At 29.8% G+C, this 24723-nt stretch overlaps 4 protein-coding genes across 7 annotated transcripts in view; 3 read left to right on the forward strand and 1 right to left on the reverse strand.

Moving 5' to 3' along the window:
- The window catches only part of LOC107439203 (lethal (3) 80Fj), a gene marked incomplete in the record, with an annotated part of 81201 nt that extends 79922 nt beyond the window's left edge, over positions 1-1279 (forward strand). The window contains 1 exon segment of the mRNA XM_043051809.2: positions 1019-1279. Coding sequence (XP_042907743.1) covers positions 1019-1147 — 129 coding nt within the window.
- A 112-nt stretch (positions 1280-1391) lies between these two features.
- On the reverse strand, positions 1392-21869 carry LOC107439206 (transport and Golgi organization 2 homolog). Of its 3 annotated transcripts, none has more exons than XM_016051717.4 (8): positions 21638-21869; positions 9649-9790; positions 7482-7607; positions 6674-6788; positions 6519-6592; positions 3874-4036; positions 2575-2685; positions 1392-1635 (listed from the first exon to the last, which is right to left on the reverse strand). In XM_016051717.4, the coding sequence occupies exons 1-8, from the start codon at positions 21653-21655 to the stop codon at positions 1506-1508; spliced, it is 879 nt and encodes a 292-aa protein (XP_015907203.3). In that variant the 5' UTR covers positions 21656-21869; the 3' UTR covers positions 1392-1505. The 3 variants fall into 3 exon arrangements, with proteins under 3 accessions (XP_015907203.3, XP_042907746.1, XP_042907747.1); XM_043051812.2 differs by lacking the exon at positions 21638-21869 and adding an exon at positions 13417-13546; XM_043051813.2 differs by lacking the exon at positions 21638-21869 and adding an exon at positions 13481-13512.
- LOC107439205 (E3 ubiquitin-protein ligase NRDP1 elgi) lies at positions 13712-15168 on the forward strand. Its single transcript, XM_016051716.3, has one exon. The coding sequence runs from the start codon at positions 13991-13993 to the stop codon at positions 14927-14929; it is 939 nt and encodes a 312-aa protein (XP_015907202.1). The 5' UTR covers positions 13712-13990; the 3' UTR covers positions 14930-15168.
- Positions 19627-24723, forward strand: part of LOC107439204 (lysosomal acid phosphatase) — a 34665-nt gene continuing 29568 nt past the window's right edge. The window contains exon 1 of one of the 2 annotated variants that reach the window (XM_016051714.4): positions 19627-20043. In XM_016051714.4, coding sequence (XP_015907200.1) covers positions 19957-20043 — 87 coding nt within the window. In that variant the 5' untranslated portion in view covers positions 19627-19956. Of the gene's footprint in view, positions 20044-20315; positions 20471-24723 lie in introns of those variants that run through there. The other variant, XM_071180692.1, reaches the window with a different exon arrangement.

The raw sequence follows: 24723 nt of genomic DNA on the forward strand, positions 1-24723 counted from the left end.
ATGTCCTGCTCTTAATTAAATGCATAGTTGAGCCAAAAATAGATTTAAGAACAGGATGTGGCTTTTAAAAGTGTGAGAAAGTATTTCAAATAGAATAATTAATTAGGAAGAAGTTTTATAGCAGAGAAACTAACATAAAAAGATTAATTGAAGCTTTTTATGTTACATATATATATATATGCAGTCTCTGGCCAAATTATTAGACACACTATAAGATTTTATGCAAAATCCTTATTATCAGAGGATATTATACAGCATTATTTATTTTATATGGCTGAAACTGGTTTATACTTTGCTTGTCTTCGTGCATTAATTGGCTAACATTGAAAAGCAATACGTTAAAAATAAATACAAATAGAAAGTATATAAAAAAATTCTGAATAAAAACCCATTATATGTATGTATAAATATAAAAGAATTGCAGATAAACTTGTGCAAAACATGCAATTGTTAAAACACTATGCATCTAATTATTATAATACACTAATATAATAAATATTCCATATTTATATAATATCTAGTCTAATTTATTCAATCGAATTTAACCAATTGATACACGAACGTAAACAAGTGCAAACTGGTTTCTGTCTCGTAAAAACAATAAAGCTGTATAGTATCACCTGATAATTAAGATTTTACATAGAATCTTATAGTGCGTCTAATAATTTGACCAGGTACTGGACATACAGGCCACAAATTAACTGGGGTTCATTGATCCAGGACTTCAAAATTTATCTGAAGTGATTTTTTTATTTTATTTTAACTTTTATGTTTTGTTCTAAGGTGGTATTGTCACAAAATATTTCATCATAATTGTGAACATTACACATTTTCAATATTATGATTTTTAATTTAAATTCTCTTTTTTTAACAAAAAAATTGTAATGGAGATTAGTAAATTGGCCAGTGAAAATGTGTATAACCTATCTTTTAATCACTGGCAATTTGGACCAGTTTTTTTAATAAATAAAAGTCTCATGTTAATCTTCTAGTTATAAAATTCTTTGAATTCTTGTAGGCTTGCTTAAATGCAATGGATGCCGGTGCAAGAGAAGCTTTGCAAGATGTTGTGACCAAAGTTTTAAAGAAGGTTGCAAGCCAACCTGAGCCAAAGGAAGAAGATTTAGATGATACTTTGCTTACCTGACAAAATTTTAAACCCCTAGGATTAAAGACATTTTTTTTCATTCAAATGAAGGGCAGACCAAAATTACCTGCTCAGCAATATCATTACAACAAAGACTTTGAATTTAATTCCAATAATAAAATTTTAAAATTATCTGTGTCTGATTCTCAATGTTATTGTAAAGTTTTCTTTTACATTCCAAAGAAAATCTTTTTCAAAACTGTAGAAGAATTTTGGTAATAATATTATATGACACTAAAGAACATAAACAGCAAAATATATTTTATTTAAGTGTTAACAGCAGTATAAAAAATATATAACAACTATGTATAAAGTACTCATTCTACATAACATAAATATTTGAATAAAATAAAGATTTTCACCACAGTAACTTAAATGATTGATTATTGGAAACCCATTGATCATCAACTTCAGAAAGGATTTCAGGTCTGTTCCTTTCAAAATAATCAACATTACCCTCAGCATCAATAGTAATTACGGTGTGACATCTGAAAAAATTAGAGATGTAATGAATAGTGGTTTGGCCAAAGACCAAATAGCAATTTTTTTTTACGTATTTATAAATGTGTTTAATCATTATTAAAAATAAGCTGAAGTCTAAAAAGAGAAAAAAAATCCTTTTAATTCTTAAAGAAAACTTTAAAAAATGCTACGCTAATCATAAAGGCGAAACAGAAAAATCAATCTTAAAGCTGAACATCTCAGTAAGAGGAAAGAATAAAGTCTTAATAGAAACCCTTTAAATTACAGCATCATAAAAACGTTAATAAAACAATTTTTCATTGTTTCAAATATTTCATGTTTCTTAATTATTTTCCTCACTAAATGATAAACAGTTAAAAAATTAAGAGAAAATGTATTAATATTTTCTCTTAAGAGAAAATATTAATACATTTTCAACATTGTGCAAATTCTAGTTCTAATATTTAAATTTTATTTAAATAAAATAAGAATTTTTATATGTAAATGTGATCGATCATTTCTTGAAACTTCTGGACCTTGGATTTCCAGATCGTGGTTAGCGAAAGATCCAGATTTTTCCAGAGCACAATCACTTCTGCCTGTATAAAATCCTGAAGAGGAGAAAAAATTTATCTTACATGAAGTTCAGTTCAAATACCTTACTGGTCCTGCCCAGTAGAAAAATACAAAAAAATAATTCTAAAATGTGCATAATCTACCAAGTGTAAAAAATATGTTTTTGAAACATCACAACTGGTTCAATACAATTTTAAAGTTCTTAAATACATCATTATTTCCACAATGGCAAACATATGAGTCGCTTTATGTTCAGTATTTTGAATAAATCAAAAATTAGGGAATATTTAATCAAATCTCTCAGTCTTTGAGCCTTTTTCAAATAACTTTTAACTTTCATTCCAATATAGTTGTCTTTTTGATTTTTTAGAATAGATAAGTAGTCTTACCTGCTACCATAATTAGCTCCTGGGATGGATACAAATATAGAATTTAATTTTTCCAAAAAATCTCTAGTTTTTCCCTTTCCTTGTTTTCTCATCATGTCATCAACGGGATATCTGAGATTATACACAAACATTTCACTCATTGAAAACTAAATAATTTTGTGTAAAAAGAACAAATAAACTAAGAATGAAACAACAAGTTGGCTATATTTGAAACAGAATAGAATTAATTTTTGAATTATAAATTTGGCTCTTTTTTCTTAACAATGGATGTATCACTTCGAAAGAGTAATAATCGTTTAAATTAAAATCACTACTACTCCTATTCAACCTGTGTTAAAATTGCCAACTTAAGTTTCTCTCTTGAGAAATTAGTGAATCTACTTTTAAAAAAATTCCATTTTTGTTTAAAGCTTCTAATCTTTTATAATGCTTTAAAGTGCATTTTTTTCTCTTCTAAATTTAAAATTTTTGCTTTTGGGTGGAAATTTTTTTTGTTAATACACTTAAAAAAATAATTGTATCCATATTAAAATGAGAACTAATTTGAAAATTAAGCCATTGAAGCATAAAAAAAAAAAAAAAAAAAGTATTCTAGCAACACAATTAAGACCTTAACTTGATCATTGTGACATAAATGAAAGAGGAAATGCAAAATTGCATTAAAATGAATTGAGTCCCATAATAAAAATATTATATAATTACTCAATACTACTATCAGACTTATAAAGTGTCTTTATAAGGTTATAAATGCAGATAATAATAAAGATATCCTAAATTGCCAAACTGTAATGACTCAGTTGTTTAATAAATAAACAACAAAATTTTTTTTCTTCCAAGTCATAATATATAAGCTAGTCGCAAAATAAAATAAGAGGTTTATAACTTCAAAACTTTTTGAAAAGCATATTTTAAAGTTGGTAGAGATTTTTGAGCAATTTAAATTTTTACAGGTTTGTATGCTAAGAAATATTTAATTTCACAAACATTAAATTAAAAAATTTTTAAAAGTTTTTTTTTTTAGCTGCAATAGTACTATTGTACTACTTATATTTTAACAAACTAATTTTAATGTTTTATTTAAATTTTCTATCTAGTTATAAGCTAGGATTTATTTTAAAAGTAAAATTATATGTAAAGATATAATAAACTTTTTATATGGTTTAAAAGTTTTTTTTTGTAAAATTTCTTTTTATAAGGTGAGCATTCTTATTATTAACTCACTTTGGCAGCTTTGATTCCTAGCTGTGTATTTCAATTAACTAGTTTTAGCCACTTATTTAATACATTATCTATCATTACCTTGTATTATCACGCAGTAAGCTGAATAAATCTTCTACCAATGTGTCTTTGGTGGCAACTGAAGTCTTTCCATTTATTATTTGGCTAAATTTTTTTTTGGCCTCCAAGACCTTTGGCCAATAAATTTCTAGTGGGTTAATGCTATTACCAAATGCATGTACACCTAAAAAAGTTAAAATTAAATGCAAAACTTTATGTATTGAAGTATTTTTTCAACAGGCAGTCACAAAAAATGTAATACAAGTTTCAACAGCAAGAATCAAACACATTTAAATAGTTAAAATTCCTTAAATGAGAATTTTAAATAAAATAAAAATATTGCCAATACATTTCAACTTTTCTTTTTGATTGATATCAGATTTTCCTTTAATAACAGCTAAGTTCAAATAAGTATTATAGATTGCATACCAAATATAAGAAATTGCAAAACATAATAAAGCACTAAAATATGAAAGTAAATTCAGACCTTTAAATTCAAATAAATAAAACATCTTTTCATTTAAAAAATTAACTTACAGAAAAAAGTTAATACCAAAATAAGAGAGAGTTTACAAGACATTAAATAAATTTGGAAAAAAACGGCAGTACAATGTATTCTAATTAGAAAGCGTTTACCAAAGAACCTTTCTGCGTTATTAAAAAACTTTACACGATAAATTAATGTTCAGTATTTAAAGACAATATAATATGTTCCTAAATCTAAAAATGCGAAGGCTTTTAAAAATTAATTAACATATTTTAAACAACAGCTAACATGTTTTTATACTTAGCTATGTCCTTCCACTAAGCTTTTGAGTTAAATATTAATATACAGTTGAAAAAGAAAATATTTTTAAAAAAAGTTGTAAATAAGTACAAACTGTCCCAAAAATAGACCAGCAATTTGAAAATATTAAAAAAACGCCAAAGGAGATTAGTTTGGATTTAGCTAAGGAAACCAGCGTTCAATTCTCACGTTTTTAAAGTAAGTTAAGTCCCGCAAAAGACTGATCGTAAAGTCACGGTTTCCAGTTGAACACCGACTGCGGTCAGTAAGCAGATGGGTGACCACTTTAATCAGCCTGCGTATGGACCGAGGGTGTGCGGTATCGGTCCTCGTTAAACTGTTCTATTGTAAAGTGTTAGACTTTGCAAGCAGGTCGTGTGGCTACCAAAGCTGGTAAACCATCCCCTCTGCAGAGGATCAAAATTGCGTTGGTATGTCTCCGGATCATCCTCAGGGATGTTTCCCAGACCTTTGCCAGTAGCCCATTGTGCAGCTCTAGTGCGAAGTAAATAAAATATCTACCTGCCTTAAAGTAAGTTTCACAATTTATGAAAAGATGGTGCCTCTAATTAAAAAGATACAAAACAATGTTGTTACTCATCCCCAACTTAAATCAGAATTCTGATGCATCGCCTAAAACGAAAGTCATTATATCGACCTGCCGAAATATGCATTATTTCTCCAGGCCTAACTCGGAGAGAAGTACTAGAAAATCCTGATCAGGTTTATCATATATTTTCAGATAATTTTTTAGGAATGGATGACACTTTTACTGTCAGACAAAATCCAAATACTACTATAACTATAGTAAGGGCAAACTCAAGAACCCTCCCTATAGCAATAATTTCTGACCTAAAAAACTGAGCAAAAGTCAGGGTTACGGATTCTAAATTCCGCGATGTTGCTGATGAATACACCACTCCACGCAAAACAATGTTTTTAAAATAACTGTCGATTTTACCAACAATGTGGTGCAATCCAAATACAAAATTAACAAATGCTGTTGCGAGTATTTCATTTGTAATGGCCAGATATGTAACAAAAAATATTATTTTAAAATGCTTTCAGTGTATCTGTTGATGAATTTAGCAACAAATTTTAGTTTGATGAGAATAAAATTTTCTGGTTTCCAAAAGAATGCAGCATTTTCATTTATTTATTTTGTATCTCCTTCAATTTTTCTTTGGTTGATTTTTCTAACCATTGATCATTTCTAGATCATCTGGGACAATGTGGAAAAATTAAACATTTATTTGACCCAACTGAGACACCAGTGTTTCTTTTATATGTATTTTTCCCCTGAAATTGCAATTAGATGCAAAGATATATTTTTGTATTTTTTTTAACTATAAAAAACAGTCTAATAGTTAACTGATAAAAGTCTGTTAGATTATTGGAATAATATTTGTGCTAAAATCTAAAATCCAAGAAAAGTATATTCTGAAAAAGTTTCTCTTCTTTTTTCATTCATAATCTAAAATTTATCAATAGTTGATTTTGTAAATTAAAGAAATTTCAATGATGAATAAATATTTCTCTTAGATTTAAATATAAGTGAAAACTTTAAAAATGATTTTAACACAGAAAAAGACATTAGTGTTTCCTACCTGTAGCCATAAAATGTTAAATAACCATAATTATAAAAAATGTAAAAAACCGTAAAATAAAATGGAAATTAATGAAAAATGTAGATGACCCTCATAACAAAAATGCTAAATATAATATTTTTCATTCAACCTAAATTAATACGAAATAGTGAGAAAAAAATATGGAAAACATGTTTAATAAAAATTCTGCATCAAAGAGTTAAAGCTTGTTAATAACTAAAATATAATAAAAATTCAAAATAACTTTAATATAATTTAAATATTTAGAATACCTGGTTCAATCAATATTGGTTGGGATGATGAATAATGGTTACTGTAACAGCAGATTTTTGGCATGTTTCTGGAACTGTAAATTACAATTCATTAAAAATAAATTCAAATGGAAATTTAAAAATATAGACAATTATTTAAATGGTCAAAGAATAACCTATAATCCATAGTAACTAAGAAAAACTCATTATAGTCTTCCCCTTGTGAGCAGATATCTTTAAGGTAACTAATTGAATCCTTATCATCAGCAACATAATCAACTACTAAGAAACCTATAAAATAAATCCTTAATAAGTAAAACATAAAAAAATCTGCAAATTAATTATAACTACGTTTTAAGTATGCATAATTATAATTGTCATATAATAGTTTTATCATGAAATTCCAACAAAATAATATGCTACAGAAAGCATTTTAAATTAATAAATTATTTCTAAAGCATTTTAAATTAATAGACTAAATGAGTATGCTATAATGTATAATAAGTATGCTACAATATATAATAAGTATGCTATAATGAGCATAATCATAGACATGACGTTTTACTATGAAATAAAAAGTTATGAAAGGAAAAAAAACACTGTTTCATATTTTATAAAAAATATTATGAAAATTCATCTTTAACTGCAATCTTGCAGGACAAATAACCAATATAATAATACTTTATCAATTGAAACATTCACAAAATTTTTATTTAACATTTATTTGTTTTCCCAGATGTTGATTTGCTACAAATAAAAATTCTGTTTAAATTGTAGCAGCAGTCATATTTTATGAATTTAGTATTTCTGAATTCCCTCTAAATAGATAACATTATTTTTACAAGAAAACATGCATTATTTTATAAGTAAAATACTGAAAGGTATTTAAAAACAAAATAATTTCTGTTTGTTTGTTACAACAGCATTGTTTTAATCATAATAATTCAAAGAATAACAATAGTCAGGAAATATTTTAGCAATTACCTCTTCCTTTCTTATTTGGTAGTATTTCTTCGTCTGGCTGTAAAATATTGAGAAGAGCGGCAATTTTTCCAGTTTTACTCATGGCCAGCCAGGTACCACCTTCTTTTCCAGGTTCCATATCCCTACCTTTTACAAAAATAATTTTTTTTAATAAAACTTAATTCTTAAATAATATTTCCTTAAGTAAAAAACTAACTGGATTTTAAAATATCTTCAATTATAAACAAAAATTCAGCAAAAAGATGAATATAAATAGTGGGGAAAAAAAACAAGATACATAAATTTAAAAAAAATATTTCAATGACACAAATTTTAGAATAATAAAAATTTTAATGAATAATTTGTCAGTCATTTAGTGTTAAATAAATTTTGATAACACAGTGAAACCTACAGGAAAGACCACTTCTGCGTAAGCGACCACATCTATTTATGACTAATTTTGGGAAGCAGGGAATTTTTTCCTTACACCTTGTGTTGAAGGAAACTTTAAGGAGAGACCATCAAAACCTCTCCCAGCGACCAGGAAAAACCTCAGCACCAAATGAAGAAAAGATCAAATAAGAAAACATAATAAATTATCAAAACAAAAAAATATTAATAAGTAGAGTCAAATGCATTCAAAATTTTGTGAGTGGCTCTCATTTAGAGAGCTCTTTTGACGATTTTCGAAAAAGATTGACAACCTGATGTAGCAGTCAGAGTGAACTAAAGATGATGCTATCAATGATTTATTTTTAAAGTTAAATTAGAAAAAAAAAAGCGTTTTAAGCAAACTTCTTACTTTTTAAAGCTAATTTTTCTCATATGAAATTAAATGCAAACTTAAAGTAAAACATAATTGTTTATTAATTTAAAATAGTTCTATAATTCATAATTGGTAAAATTGTTTTTACTCATAAATAGAGGTCATTTTATTGATGCAAAGTTTTGTTAATCGATCCGATTTTCAATATGCTAACACAAGTGACATTTCTGCACTAAGAGAATGCCACTGACTAAAATCGTTACAAAAAATCGTGTATCTTCGATAAAATGTTGAAGTTAACGTTTTGAAGTAACCTCGATTAACAACAATTTCACCGTGTAACAGAGAGTGATCGTTTTCAAGAGGTTTCACTGTATTAAAATAATCATTATATATTATTAATTAATGTGAGAAGTAAAGAACCAAGATTACCAGCATTATGGTATGAAATGTTAGAAAGAGAAAAATCATGTCTAATTTGCCGAATCAATAAACAAATACATAAATACAATTTAAAAAGTTTTACATAGAAGATAAACAAAATAATACAAGCATCTATAATATACAATGGTTTTAATAAAAATTAGAATGACTTATTATATAAAGATCATTATAGAACTAGTTTGTTCAATAAGAAATATTCCATTTCTTATTTTATTTATTCATTTAAAAAAGATTACACTAATCATTTGCAAATAATGGTAAATTAAACATTTATCAAATTTTACTAAATAATTTAAATGTTTGCAAGAATTTTAAAAAATCAAAACATATAGTGAGTTGAATGATATATTGTCATGAAAACAAGGGAATGAAGACAAAAGTAATATTTTAAAGTATCCAATCAAATTTTTTTCCCTGTCAATATTCAAAGTTTTATCCATTAGCTTTCAAAACCTCATTAAACTTTTGTTCTTCAAACTTTAGAATTGAAGTTTTATAGTGGAACCTCAATATTAGGTTTTCTGTCAGACTAGCATTAAAAAGGTCACAATCAGCCAATAATACCCATAGGTGTATCAAATACAACAATATTGCAATCATAAATGATAACTATTATAAATGAATAAGAAAATATTGCAATCATAATTGAAAACATAACAAATCAAAAATGCAAAGTGAATATTGTATATACTGATAATTATTGAATAAGAGCGCATTGTGAGCGTTGATAAATTTTATTTTGGTTAAAAAAAATATTAATAAAGGTAAAATTAACGTTTGTTAGTTAAATTGGAAAAACACTGCGGTATATTCCTAAATATTGGTAATTTTGACAACACATTGCAATATTAAAATTGGGTATTTATTGGTAGCTAGGACCAATGCTCATATTGGCAACAACAACTCAGAAAAGCATTGCCAACACTTGGAAACTAAAACCATTAAGTACTACAATCTTAAAAAAACAAATGATGATACCTCCAATTACATTAGGAAAATTCTCCCAAAACTCTGCTAGTTTGGTCGGACGATTGTAAATTTCATCTCGAACACTTGCCAGAATTAAATATAATTCACCTGTTTTAGCATCTGGATTCACATAAAAAAGTAGCAAACACATCTACAAAAAAAATAGAGAGAAGAAAATTTAGTCAAAAACGAAACTAGTCGAAAACAATGTTTAACAATAGTGGTTCCACATGGAAAACTAAAAATATTTTTTAATAATTAAATAATTTTTATAACATTATTAATAATGTCAAAGTATATAAAGATGGAATATAATGATAAACAGAAAATTATTCAAAGATAAATTTTGACTTTATCTACCTACACTTTCTAACGAAAAATGAAGACTAGTTTAAGAATAAATTTTGGAGAGGCAACTGATTTTTACCCTCACAAAATCAAGCCTCAAATGTATAATACCATAAACAGTTTTTTAGGTACTTATCAGTTATAGGGAGTGCAAAGTCAACTTTGCCAATACTAAGCAGTGGTCTGCCCAGGCCAAATTTACTACCGTTTAGCGGTACCTTCACAAATTCAACTTTAGGAAAAAAGGTAGTTTCACAAAATATTTTTTGTTAAAATTTTATTTTTGCATTCTGCAAGAAACGATAAATTCATATTTTTACCATAGCTTTGTGTTGATTTTTTTAAATATAATTTTTAATTTTCACAAAATAGGTACCTCTCAGAAAAACCTAGACAAACCCCTACTAAGCAACAATCCTGAATTCTGGTTTAACATACGTACTAGCTATCAAGGGCAGGAAAATGCTAAAATATTTGTAGGTCAAATAAAATAATTCTTTAAGAAACAAATTATTTTAAGGAAAATTACCATACTAAATTAAAAAAATAAATAATCCAGTTAACTTGAAATTCTGACACATAATGATTAATAATACTCATACAACTTATTTTATATCACATATTATTTGTGAAAGATTACGATTTTGTTTAAAACTGCTTTATTCCAGTTGAATTAAACTTTTTTCTTTCATAAAACAATTTCAAAAGAAATAAGAATAATTTGAATTGTAAAAATGCAAGAATAATTTGTTTTAAAACATCTTTTTTTTAAAAAACAAAATTGCCAAAACTAATCAATAAGTTAATTTTGAACTTCCATTTTTTTTTATAAAAACAATTAAAATTTATGTACTTACAATTTGCATACTTAACAAAATTAATTTTATTCATGTGATTAAAATTTTACATGCACTTATAACTATTTTTTATGATTTTTTTTTGTCTGCAGCCCTCATCTTAGGTAAGGTTACTCTTGCGAGATTTTTAGAAAATTGAAGTCAATTTGTGTTGTTTGTCCTGGTTGAAAATAATATACTGACGACATATATTCAATCCTGTAAAAATGTCATGGAGTCTAATACAAAAAGAGATCAACTATAATAAGAAATTGGTATAGATTTGGGAGGCATCTCTACCCACTTTTCAGGGTGTTTTTCAATCCTCAACTTCGGCAATAGATAATGATTTGGTGTGTATTAGAATATAGTCAACATGGAGATTTAACTGATTGCCCAGATGGAAGATAATTGACATAATGAATGTTAGTATTTTTTTGTTTTCATACCTAACATTTTCTAAACTCTATAACTAAACTCAGTGGCATGACAGCCCATAGAGGGCCAAGGCCTACTGTGCCCATTTCAGTTTTCTTGACCTTGGACTCTGGGGTGCAGGAGCAGATGTTCCAGTCAGGTGGTCAGCCGAACGCGAAAAACCCAGTGCTTAGTTTCCAAGCATGCTTGGTACTCATTTATCGACCCACTGAAGGGATGAAAGACTGCTTGCCCGGCCCGAGGATCGAACCAGGGACCTGTGACAAGACAGCGCGAAGCGCTACCACTCAGCCACCGGGCGTCCTCACATTTTCTACAGGAATTTAATTATTAAATTTTGCGTTTAACCCCTTAACTGCCGCGGGCGTATATATACGTCTCGGCCAGACGATGCGTTAACTGCCGCAGGCGTATATATACGCTTTCCCGAAGTACGATGCTTTGCATTGCGCTGCTATAAATGGAACTACACCCCCTACTTCAGAATGCAGTAAAATGGCCTTGAAAGTGTTTGCTTTGCGAGTGTATTACTAATTTCGGAGGGGAGGGGAATGGGAAAAGGATGTTATGGAAAAGTGATATCGTATTAATCGCTCGTGTGTATTTATTTGAGTAAGGTCGGGTTTATTCTTTTTCCGCTTTTGTTTCCCGTATGTATTTGGTGCTTTTTATTCTTTCCATCAACATCTTCAAAGAAAAATGCTTCGCGAAAATGTGCTGTTTGTTCAACAAAAAAAATTCGTCGTGAATCCCGCTATCAGTGCAATGGATGTGATGTTGGTTTATGTGTCCACCATGTTTCAGGATTTATCATACAACAGCTAAGTTTTGACATCTTTTATATTGTATTTTTATTATTTAATTTAAATTTTGTATTTTCTTTCTTTCCTTGTCTTGTAAAATTAAACTGTTTTTAAATTGCAAAGCGTGCATCATTTTCCCTACCAAAACACCGTGTAAGAAAGTGCACTTGAGCGAAAAACGGTGGCACTGGGGAGTTAATCACGTTAATTTTACTCGGCAGTTAAAGGGTTAAAATTGAATTTAGATTGATGTTAGTGATGAACTTATAAAAATTTTGAAAGATTTTACATTGCAATTTTTTATTAATTGCAGATTGTTTACAAATCTGTGACCTAGGAGTAATGATTTGCTTAATGATCTGCAGTTGTTTTTTTGATAATTTATGTAATGTAACATGTTTGCTACAGAAAATTTATCAAAAATGGGTGCATGTTCATTACAAACCAGTTGCCCAAGAGTAATTATTCTTCATAGATCTGCAAGAATTTTAAATTTATGTAATGTTAAAATAGATGGTTTTCTTTTAAGGTTTAGGGCTGATGTTTTTAAGTCAAGTGCCAATATTTTTTTAAGGTTGTTTTGTAAAATTGATGTAATGCAAGTGAACCTTAAATTTCGTAGGGTAGCAATATTTGATTCAATTTTCAGTATTGGGTGCAGACACATAACAAAATAGTTACCTGGCAGCTAACCTTTATTATAGATCTAATATTATTTATAAAATGCATGCTTAATATGGCAGCAAAACAAGTGAACTTCGAATTTAATAGGTTTGCAATATTTGATTTCTTTTTCGACATGTGGCAAAACTGCACCAATAACAATACGAAAATGATGGTAGGTGTGAAAAAAAATCCCTAGACAGCAGGTACAGATGCTTGACAAATCTGTTCCAAGAATTTTAATATTCCATGTAATGTAAATCCTCTAGTTCATTTTTTTTTAATATTAAGAATTTTTAAACATTAATTTTGTGTTTAGAACCATGATCGATTACAGTATGGTTTCATTTTTTTCATCGTCAAATGAGTTCAAGCTCGGTGAAGTTAGTTATGATAATATGGATGAAATATAGGCGGCGTTCCATAACAATTTATTACAAACAATAGATTCAGTAAAAACTACAAAAAAATAATAAATAATTAAACGAGAATAGAAAACATACAGGAAAGAGGGGGACAAATAAATGCAATAAGATAAATTGGAGAAAAAAAATGCCTTATAATTATTTTCGTGCTAATGAAGACTACATATTTAAACAACACAATTAGTTAAAAGCAGTAAAGTTACATGGACAGAGAAATAAAAACATTAATTTTTTCTAATAAAATATACTTAAAAATAAAATTACATCTTAGAAATAGTTTTGTTTCAATATAAATAAATCTAAGCAAAATTGAAGTCACTGAATTTACTTGTTGACAAAAAACAGACAACGTTTCCTCTGACTATTTCTGCTCATTTTAAACTCCTCTGACGGCAATTGTTCCAAAGACAAATCTTCGTTAAAATTCAAGAAAGAGAAAATACAAGTAAGTTAAAAAAATTTCATTTGAAAATCAACTTATGTTATTTGCTTTTGAAAATGATAATAATTACTACTTTTTCTTAATAATTACTATTAGATTTTGAAAAACTATTGAATGGCAACTTATGTTATTTGAAAAATAGTTTTTGTTTATTTATTGTCTGGTCTGCTGGTCCGTATGTGTCAAATTGTCTTTTCCTACAGTTAATTATTTTTAATATCCGCATGACATTAATGTTATTTGCTTTGTATTAACTTATTATCATATCTTAATTATTCAATACTGCTTCCTGTGGTATCTTATTCTAGTTTTTAAGTTTTTGTTCAATAGAAATGTATAATTGAATTTTTTCATTAAAAATCTACAATATCATTATTTATTAGCATTTAATTAAAAATGGGATACGATATTACTCGATTCGAAGGTGAAGTTGACGAAGAATTGATCTGTCCTATTTGTTCTGGTGTTTTGGAAGAGCCCTTGCATGCTCCGCAATGTGAACACGCTTTTTGTAAAAGTTGTATTAATGAATGGCTTGCAAGGCAACCGTCTTGTCCTGTAGACCGTCAACCAATTACTCCAAATGAATTGAAACCAGTGCCGCGAATTCTGCGTAATTTACTTTCCCGTTTACTTATTATGTGTGATAATGAAAAATTTGGCTGCTCTGTTATAGTGAAACTAGAGCGTCTTGAAATCCACAAGGAAGAATGTGAGCATAATCCTAAACGACCTGTTCCTTGCGAGCAAGGGTGTGGATTGGTTGTGCCAAAAGATGAATTAAGAGAGCATAATTGTGTTAGAGAAATGAGAATGCTGTTGCAAACTCAGCAACTGAGGATCAACGAAATGCAATGCAATCTGAATGAGACCAGGAAAGACATTGACTTGCTGAAAACCTGCGTGCAAGAATGCATTCGTGCAATGAGATTAGCCAATCCAAGTGTTCCGGCATTAGTAGAAACTCTCGAACAAGACGAAACTATGAGATGGATCGGTTCTCTACAGCGAGCTCGTGTAACGCGTTGGGGTGGCATGATTTCGACACCTGATTCCGTTTTGCAAACCATGGTGAGAAGAGCACTGAGTGAAAGTGGTTGTCCTCCACACCTAGCTGCGGAGTTAATGGAAAACGCTCACGAAAGAAGATGGCCTACGGGTTTGAGTACTTTAGAGACCCGTCAGTCCAATAGGAGATATTATGAGAATTATGTTTGCAAAAGAATTCCTGGTAAACAAGCTGTTGTTGTAATGGCTGTTGATAATCCCCATATGAATGATGATATGGTCTTAGATCCTGGATTAGTCATGATTTTTGCTCATGGTATTGAGTAAAACTATTGTGATGGAGACTGCTCATTATTTTTGGATGTTTTAATGTATTCTGTGTTATTTAATCTCATTTTTTTTCTGTCTTTCTTATCATTAAAGAGATATCTCGAATTGATATGTATAGTGAGTAAATTTTTCTGTGGAAAATATATCTCTTGGTCCTCTTACTTATATTGTATTTACCTACACAGCTATGTTACCTATGTGATAAAAATTTGAATAAAAGGGTTACTTGAAGTAAATTTTGTATTTTATGACTTTTTATTCTTAATTTAAATTTTAATGCAATTATAAAATATTGTCTAATAGAAACTAGAAATGTTTTATAGTTTAATAATAGGGTATGATTTTGGTATTCTTTTTTGCCGCAGTTGTGTTTAAATGTTTTTCATTCAAAAAATTTGTGAAATTCTAACTATGACTAAATTGAAATTTTCACTGAATCCTGAGAAAGTATTATTACTTTTTAAATATTACTTTCAAGATGTTTATTTTTTTAGGTGTGCAGTATTTTATTAAAAATTACATAGCATAAAAATTACCCTTTTCGCAAAGGTCGAATCATATATGCCTTTTGTACAGACTTATCTCAGGCCCGGGTATTTTCACCCAGGCATTGTTGGAGAACTAGCCTAATGCACTGCCAGTGCATCTATGCCTTTTAAGCTAAAACAATTTTTAATAACCAGTAGATAGCACTATGTATATTACATAGTTATAGTATTCTGACCTTCAGATGGTTCATATTCTGCCTGTCTGTGTTATTTTGCTCCACAACTATGGCTGGGGAGGAGGAAAATCATAATGTAAACTCTTTAGTTTTCCGCACGATTCTCATTTCTAATAACTCTCCGAAAATTTTTTTTGTTTCTACTTTTTGCTTATGTTGGGTTTTCTGAGTTTAAGCATCCGTTTTGTTGCAGTTTGTGTTGCTTTCTGATATATTTTGCACATTCCTCTTTTGTTATTTCGGAAAGCCTTACTCCAGTTTATTATGGCAAGAAAGTGTTATTTATCAGTATGATAAATGAACCAATTAGTGATACAAAAGAAAGTGATGATTCCTTTGCTAAAGAGTTAGAAAATAATATTAAAAGTTATTCTGACACAGACATTTTGTCAGAGACTGAGCTCGCTGAATACCTGCCTTCCATTTCCCGTAAAAGTTTGGCTCAAGATACTGCATCTTTGACTCGAGAGCTTGAGGAATTGCATCCTCATATTTGTATATTGTAGGAAATTTTTTATTGATTTGAAAGTATATGAATATGTTTTTCCAATTAAAACTTTGGAATAATCGAAATGCACTTTCAAAATTTTTTCTTAAAGGTAAGAATTTTTTTTCTCTATATTTTCATATAAATTGAAGAAAAAATATTATTAAAGTCTAGATTTAATTTATATGACAGATTATGTAATAATCTAAAATGGTACCAAAAATTACAGCGGTAGAACTTAATCTTCATTTTTTTTTCCTTCTAAATTTAGGCCTAGTGGTTCAAAATCCACGCCCTGTAGTATAATTCCTTTCACTTCCTCCCAAGTAAGCATCTTAAACAAAGATGCCCTGTTGCGAAAAGGTTAAGGAAATAGAATTCCACAAATATATTTGTCTAAAATGTTGAAATTTTCTAAATTCTTATTTTTAAAGAGAAATTAAAATCTCCCTTACATAAATATAAAAATTATTGTTTAAAAAATTTTTTTGAATATTTACGAACTAAGAAACACTAATAATATATTAAATTCATTTGTATTATCAATTAAATTAATTTTTCAGAAGAGGTAAACAAATTTGGTGTGGAATTTATGAATTTTCCATTTATTTCATACTGAAATCATATTTAAATTTCTTAATAATTTAGTGTTTTATTTTTTAGTTGTTCAATTAAAGTTTAATAAACTCAAAAGTGTCAAAATAAAGTCTGTAATTTTGAGACAAATTAAATTAATTATTATAATATTCATTTCAAAGTCTTCTTTCGATTTATAAAAATAAACTTTGAAGTACTCTGAGTAGAGCAATATCTTCTAACTCCTAAAAAATTGTCTCTGACTCCACTGGCTTGGTTTAAATTAAGTTTTGATTTTCTTGAAAACCTTGCATCAACATTTTTTTGATAATATGAATATTACTGTAATGTTTAAATGGTTATTATAGTGCTTGATATTGTAATTTTTTTTTTAAACAAAATCATTAATTTTGGATAACTTGGATCATTATAATAATAAGCCTCAAGTTAAAGTTATTAGGAAATCTATAAGATATTTCTGTGAACCTGATGTATTCTAATCAAAATTCCAGAAACTTATAAAATATCTATGAGGAAACCGTTTGATGAGAAAATTTGATTGTAAGATTTTTGTTTGTAAAAAAAAAATGTGGCTTATTATCTAGGTAGCTGAATCTGCTGAGTAAATCTGCTGCACTATCTTCAGAAAGCACTATCCAGAAGTTTAGTCTGCAACTTCAACATCACACTGATATTATTATTGTTAAATTTCAGATTAATCATATATATATGAAGCAAAATTGGCAAATATAAGATCCTCATCAATAAGAGCATTATGTTGTTTAAATTTGAGTTCAATTTTACACAATGATGCTACAAAAATGAAACAAATCGAGCCTCTAACTAAGTATCAAAAAGAAAATTCTTTACTTTTTGTTTTTTGTGTTATTCCCTCAATTCATCTTTTTAATTTTCGTATAAAACAAGTATCGAGAACTTTTGAAATGGTTGTCAGTAATTTTCTCTCATTTTTTCATATGCTTTTTAAAAAGAAAAATAATAAATAAGTTGCATCTCCAACTGCTGTGCTTGAAGGCTTATTACGTACCACAATTCTTTATACCAGGGGACAAAATTTCCTCTCGTCAGTGGCACCCAAATATTTAGAACTAGTGAGTAAGTCTAACTAGTGAGTATCTTAACTAGTGAGTATCTTAAAATATTCTGCTTCAAACAACCATATTTCCCTACAGTTTGTAGCAATCAAATATTAAAAATGGTGTGCAAGACCCAAACTTATACTTTCCAAAATAGTAAATTTATGCCACTCAAATGTGTTAACACCTTAGGGGGTTTCCCTCACAAAGAAAAAATTCTCGAATTTGGTAGAGAGGAGAGAACGAAACTATTCATGTAATTATATCCCAATCTCTTTAATGAGCAAATGTTGTTTTTTCAGAGTTGATTGAATTTAAGTTTACTGATATAAACTCGGATGAAGTTAACAGTGAAGAGTGTTCCACTAGTCTCCAAAATTTGCTACAGATTATAAGATTTTATACTATTTTACAGTTTCTACATCTTTATGGCTACCAAACAATTATTTTAACCATACCTATCAAAAGTTTAAATCCATTCACATCTTCATGAAAATTGTACCAAGAAATAAGTTTAGTCTGGCTGTTACAGAGTGCAAGAAATAAACGTAACCACACTCTGAATAACTTTTGATCTGCCCGTTCTAGGACTCAATCTTAATAGTTTGAGAGGGCTAATTAATTAACGTAAACGATATTTTAATTTGCGAAATCAGACACAAAAACGCAATTTCTTTGGACAAACATACCATTTTTTAGATGAATTCGGATTTTTATCTCCCAAAATGTAAGGGGGTAGCCGCAAACGGTCCGAAGTTTGGACCCCATAATGTTAATTTGACTTTTTGCATATTTCACCGTAAATCGAAAACTTTTTAAGCCAATTGAAAATGTTTTGCTCACAATTATAAAATTTGTTTATCCTATTATAAAATTTGTTTAATTATAACGTTATCCTAGGATAGTTCCATTCAAAATATAACTATTCGTAAATATTTATCTTAAATAATAGTCGAAAACATTGAATTGTGAGATCTAAAATTTTTTTGCATCATTTTAAAGAAAGCAAATTTTAAATGGCAAAATATATATTTATATTTTGGCATAGGGTGTTCAAAAATACTTTTTTCTTCTTCTTTTGTAAATAATTGTCTGTCCCTAAACCCCCCTGAAAGCTTTAAACTTTATTGCAAAGTAGAAAAAAATCGTATGATCCAAACGCTTTTAAAAGTACGATATAATCCTCTTAGTATTTCTTGCGAAATTCAAAAAAATATCGAAAACCAAAAGTGTGTTCCATTATTGTAGGGTAGTATATGTATATCCTACCCTACAGCACCTGTTCTTATTTTTATTCGATGTTTATGTATGCTGTTACTATCTATAATCTGCTATTGGAAAAAGAAAAAAAATTATATATATATATATATGNGCTTTTTCATTTACTGAAAAAAAACTTTTATTATTAAAATATTAAACACGCATGTAGTACACACAATATTATATATATAAAGAGAGAGAGAGCAAAATAAAGATTTTTAGAAACAAAATGTAACATTAAAAAAAAAAATGTAAGGAAAAAGAAAAATTTGCTAAAGAGCATTTAAATAACTTTCGAAAAAAATTAGAATTTTGAAGCTCATAAACAAATATCGCCTTTTCGACCTACCAAATTTCAATTCTGCAGTTGCATTCTTGCGGCCTGTACCATTCATATATTTTTTCCGACAAGTTTAACAGTTAATAATTCTCGAACGTATAAATTTTTTTTATTCTATAGTAATCCCTGTCAGCTATCCCTGTCATTCTATACACCTGACTTCTTGAATAGTTTCTAAGTCTTATTGTGCAGAATGACAAATTGTAACGTTAAGTTCAACACCCAAAATAGCGGCGGCGTCGACGGCCCTTAAAATTATTTATTTTATAGAGATAGATAGATGTTCATTGTTTCATTATAAACCACGTTAGTTATTTCACCATTACTATTTCGTTTTTATTGAAATCAAAATTTCAAATGCAGTAAATCGTGCTGGACATTAGAATTGGAAATACGAGACACGCTTCATTGTTGTGTGTGAGTTAGAACTTCATTTTATTTTATTTATTTTTTTAAACATTGAGTAAGAAGAATTGTAAAAATAAAATTATCAAGCATTCCGTTTTGTAAGAAAATATCTTCATAACCTTTTTCGACGAAATGTTTGCAATATGGCTCAGCTACATGACTGTTACTCTTTGGATGGGAGTAATTGGATGCGAATATAAACTGCAATTAATACAAATGGTGAGTTATTTCGTTAGAAAAAAAAATTAGAGTCGTCAATATTGGTAAATATTATTAATTATGATAAATACTGAGCATTTTTCATTATGCCTTACTTCCAATATCTATGGTTAGAATCTTTTCTCAAAATTGAAATCCAAAAATCGTAAAATTTAGGACTCATTAATTAATATTGAAACATGGAAAAAACGAAAATGCTATCAACTATGAGAAATGCTTCACTGTTGTGTGTGAGTTAGAACTTTATTTTATTTTAATATTGTAAAAGAAGAATTGTAAAAATGACATCATCCAGTAGTCCGTTTCGTAGGAAAATACCTTCATAACCTTTTTCGACGAAATGCTAGCAATATGGCTCAGCTACATGATTGCTACTCTTTCTATGGGAGTAATAGGTTGCGAATATAAACTGCAATCAATACAAATGGTGAGTTATTTCGTTGGAAATAAATTAGAATCGTTAATTTTCGATAAATATTATTAATTATCATAACTAGTTTGTTTTGTTATGCCTTATTTCCAATATCTATTTTTAGAATTTCTCAAAATTGAAGTCCAATAAACGCATAATTTAGGGGTCATTAATTAATATTGAAACGAGGAATAAACGAAAATGCTATGAAAATCTGTCGATATACTAATATGGAAAGTGGAATAAAAAAATTTCGAAATCCAGACTATTGTCTGATTAAACTTGGTGGTGTCTGTAATAATATCTTTAAAATTCCTCTCCGGCAATCCAACAGGTTTTAATGTTTTCATCGTCCTCTCGCAAATGATTCATTAAAGAGTCGCGATGGCTTAGGAGATAGAGCGCCCGTCTCCCAATGAGGTATCCCAGATTCGAATCTCGTTGGTGGTATTGGTAGAATTGGTGGAATTCGAATCTCCCAGATTCGAATTCCACCAATTCTACCGGGCTCGCAGCGACCATAGTGCTGATGTAAAATATCCTCAGTGGTAGAAGGATCAAGGTTTAGAATCCCTTTGCCGTTAGGCTATCCGTGGGAGATTTTCTTGGTTTTCCTCTTCATGTAACGCAAATGTCGGTTAGTTCCATTAAAAAGTCATCCACGAGGACTAGTTTGTTCAATGCTTGATCCAGGAGTTACCTTGTCTTCTGGTTGAGTTCAAGTTACTGGGCTACGGAGTTAGACATTGATATTTTTAAATTCGGAATTGGGTCGGCTGTTATAAAAAAAATGATGACTCAGGTTTTTTTTTTCAATTCAATAGCGTTTTCTTTTTAAAAAAAAATTAAATGAACTCGATTATAATATTCAAAAACTTTTAATGAAATTAGGTTTTTCTAAAAATATTACCTTTCAGAATCTTGTGATATAAATTGTTAACCTAAATCTGCCGTGCAATAGAAAAATCAACGTAAGCTAGCAACAAAGGATTCAAAATTGAGATTTTTATATATTTGGCACTATTGTATAATAAGCTATAAAATGCCAAAACATTCAAAAATTGGAATTTTTAAATAGTTTTCCTGAAATTATATTTTAGCGTTGAATGCATTATCTATCAAAAGAAAGAAAATACTTATCAAATCATAATTTACATTCCAGTAATGACTTTACTTACTTACCGTTTTTTTAAAAATCATTAGGAAGCTCCACTCACCAACTCTCGTGGTTGCACGTTATTCATAATAGTTTTTCCTCTTTAAAAGTCAATAAAAGAAGATTATTTTTTTTATAAAATGTATAATTACTATAATTTTATGTAAGCAAATTTTACTAATACGTAAAATGTAACGAAATGAGAGAATATCTGGATTTGAAAAATAATCAACTGTACTTGAAAAAAGAATTAAACTTAAGAATACAGTATGTGCAACACAATAAAAAATAAATGAAAAGTTATTTCAGTTGTTAACAATCGAAACGATTGTCTGATATCGTGTGCATTGGTGGAAAGGGGGGGGGGACAGCTTTTATATCTCTTCACTCTTTTTTTAAAAAGTTTCAGTTCTTCGATAACATCAAGTTACGAATGCACGAGTTCATAAAATTAAAATCGCAAAAGAGATTCATTTTTCTACAACCCTAGGTAAATAATTATTAGTATTTAAAAATAAAAAATGCTAAAATGCTCTTGAAATTGCAATAACTTTCGGGGAAAAAAAAAGAATTTCGGAAACAACTGTCGTTAATTTTATAATTCAAAATTGAGCTATCAGCACGTCAATTTTTACTCAGTAGTTGCATTTTAGCTGACAGAAGATCAAACCATGGCCAGCGCTAAGCTTTCGCCGCCTCATCAAATGCGATGAAATCGTACATTTGGCGAATAAAATTGTGTTCTGGCAAAAGTATTGGCGTATAATATTTTCCACAGGAAAATAAAAATATGTTAACTCTATCCTCAAAATTACGCCAAAAAACTTTTATTCGAAACTAATCAGTATATTTTTATTTGATTACAATAATTTTCGGTAGAAGCGCCGCCTAACCAATTAGAATTGGATAAAAAAATATAAGTCAGAAACAGACTATCGTAAAATAGTTTTCCATGGGAAAAAAATTAATCCTAAAAAATTGTTAAGATTAGCATTTGGTGAAGACTTTCATAAAATTAGCGAATACTTGTGATGTTTGGCTAATTTATTGGCTAATAACTTGACATCCTTAGCGCGGGCCCTGTCAATCAACGCATTTTTTTTTACTACAAGTTTAACAGTTAATAATTCCGGAGCTAAAAATCGATTTTTTTCCCCCATTCTATCTAACTCCTTGTACGTTTTTCTATTTACCTTCGTAATTTCAAGTTTCTAAGTCTTGCAGATTTTGAGCAACAAAACTAAATGTAACGTAAAACAAAAAATTAAAATAATAATAAAAATTTTCCAAAGAAGCACCTAAAATTGCAATAATTTTCAAACAAATTAAAATTTCGAAAAAGAAAAGCGTGAAGTTAATTTTATATATAAGGTAGGTGGGTACTTTATATTTACTTTGCAATAGAGCTGCACATTGAGCTCGTAAAGAGAAACATCCCTGAGGATGATCCGAAGTCGAGCACTTTACGGTAGAACAATTTAACGAGGACCGATACCGCGCATTCACGGTCCCTCCTCAGGCTGATCCAAGTGGTCACCCAAACACTTACTGATTGCAGCGAGTGATATTTGACTTCGGTTTTCCACTGAGAACCGATTCCTTACGATCAGCCCATAGTAGGACGATTCCATGTAAAAAAAAGTGGAACTTTTGCCAAATTTCAACTCCGTAGTTGCATTCTTGCCGCCTGTAGAGCGGTCCATTAGGTATTTTCCCCCGACAAGTTAAATAAATCGTTCACGAACCAAAGAAAATAAAAAGAGAAGCAGTTCAGCTCTGCGAGTACGTAACTAACTCGGGGAACTGTTCGGTGTGGTATGCTATGCTAGAAAAACAACTTATAGTGTGAGCAACATACTCAAATTTAGCAGAGTATTTAGCAGCTCATGCGAATACGAAACAAAATAACTCTTATGAACCGGTTGTCTGACAACTCTACGTCTATGATTGGGTACATCGAACTCCTGCCTTTTTATTCTTTCTTTCCAAGTCAAAATGTGTTGACAAAATGTGGTTGATAAAAATGTATTCGCAAAGAAATATCAGAATTAATAGTACAGGGCTGTTCATCAAGAGTGTAATATAAACAGTACAAACCAATAACAAATAAAAAAGAAGAGACTTTTATTCTCCTCCCCTAACCCCAGTAGTTGTTGGGAGGAGAGGAGGGATCAAAGCCGCTTCAAGATAGTCTGATGCTAAATATCCTTCCTTCCTTTAAACATAGGGACCACAACAAATCTTGAAGAACTAAACTGCTGTTTGTAGAAAATGCAACACCATGAAAGAATCATCAGAATCAAATGAAATTTAATGCAGAAACGACTTGTACTGATACAAATAAATGATGAAATTTTCAAAACAAAAGAAACAAATTAAGCGTCCGAAATCAGTATTTGGTGCAGCCACCACGCGCTGCAATAAGTGCTGCTATACGACGTGGCATGGAGTCAAACAGATGTTGAATATCTGCTTGAGGAAGAGAATTCCATATCGCTTGTATGCGCAACCAAAGTTCGTCTTTGGAAACTGCAGGACGCGGATCACGAGTGAGACGCCGACCAACCATATCCCACACGTGCTCAATAGGCGACATATCCGGCGAATAAGCAGGCCAAGGAAGAAGTTGCATGCGTTGTGCTGAACAGAAGTCTCTAACAGTCCGCGCAACATGTGGGCGTGCATTATCCTGCTGAAAGATAGCTCCAGGGATGCCTTGAAGGAAAGGAACGACTTCGGGCTGTAGCACTTCACGGACGTATCTGTTGCTATTGAGATTACCCTCAATTCGTATCAAATTGGATCGTCCATGATACGAAATCGCACCCCAGACCATAACTCCGGGTGTTCGACCACTATGTCGTTCAATAATACACTCAGGAAGGCAGCGTTGACCGGCATAACGTCTAACACGAACACGGCCATCATGGGTCCACAAATTGAAGCGTGATTCATCTGAAAAGACAACTTGGTGCCAATCAGCTCGCCAGTCTCTGTGCTCAAGAGCCCACTGCCGACGCAGCCGTCGATGATCCGCCGTGAGGGGAATCCTGTATAATGGCACCCTTGCACGCAATCCACGGCGCAGCAGACGACGACGAATTGACGAAGC

This window comes from Parasteatoda tepidariorum, chromosome 5, assembly GCF_043381705.1.
Source record: "Parasteatoda tepidariorum isolate YZ-2023 chromosome 5, CAS_Ptep_4.0, whole genome shotgun sequence".
In the NCBI taxonomy this organism is placed as follows: domain Eukaryota; kingdom Metazoa; phylum Arthropoda; class Arachnida; order Araneae; family Theridiidae; genus Parasteatoda; species Parasteatoda tepidariorum.

Coding starts and splice junctions, on each gene's coding strand:
- LOC107439206 (XM_016051717.4), bottom strand. Junction 4,037..6,518: donor ACCAATATTGATTGAACCAG/GTATTCTAAATA, acceptor TAACTTTTTTAG/GTGTACATGCATTTGGTAAT. Junction 2,686..3,873: donor TTACTGCGTGATAATACAAG/GTAATGATAGAT, acceptor GTATAATCTCAG/ATATCCCGTTGATGACATGA.
- LOC107439205 (XM_016051716.3), top strand. CDS start 13,991: ATGGGATACGATATTACTCGATTCGAAGGTGAAGTTGACGAAGAATTG.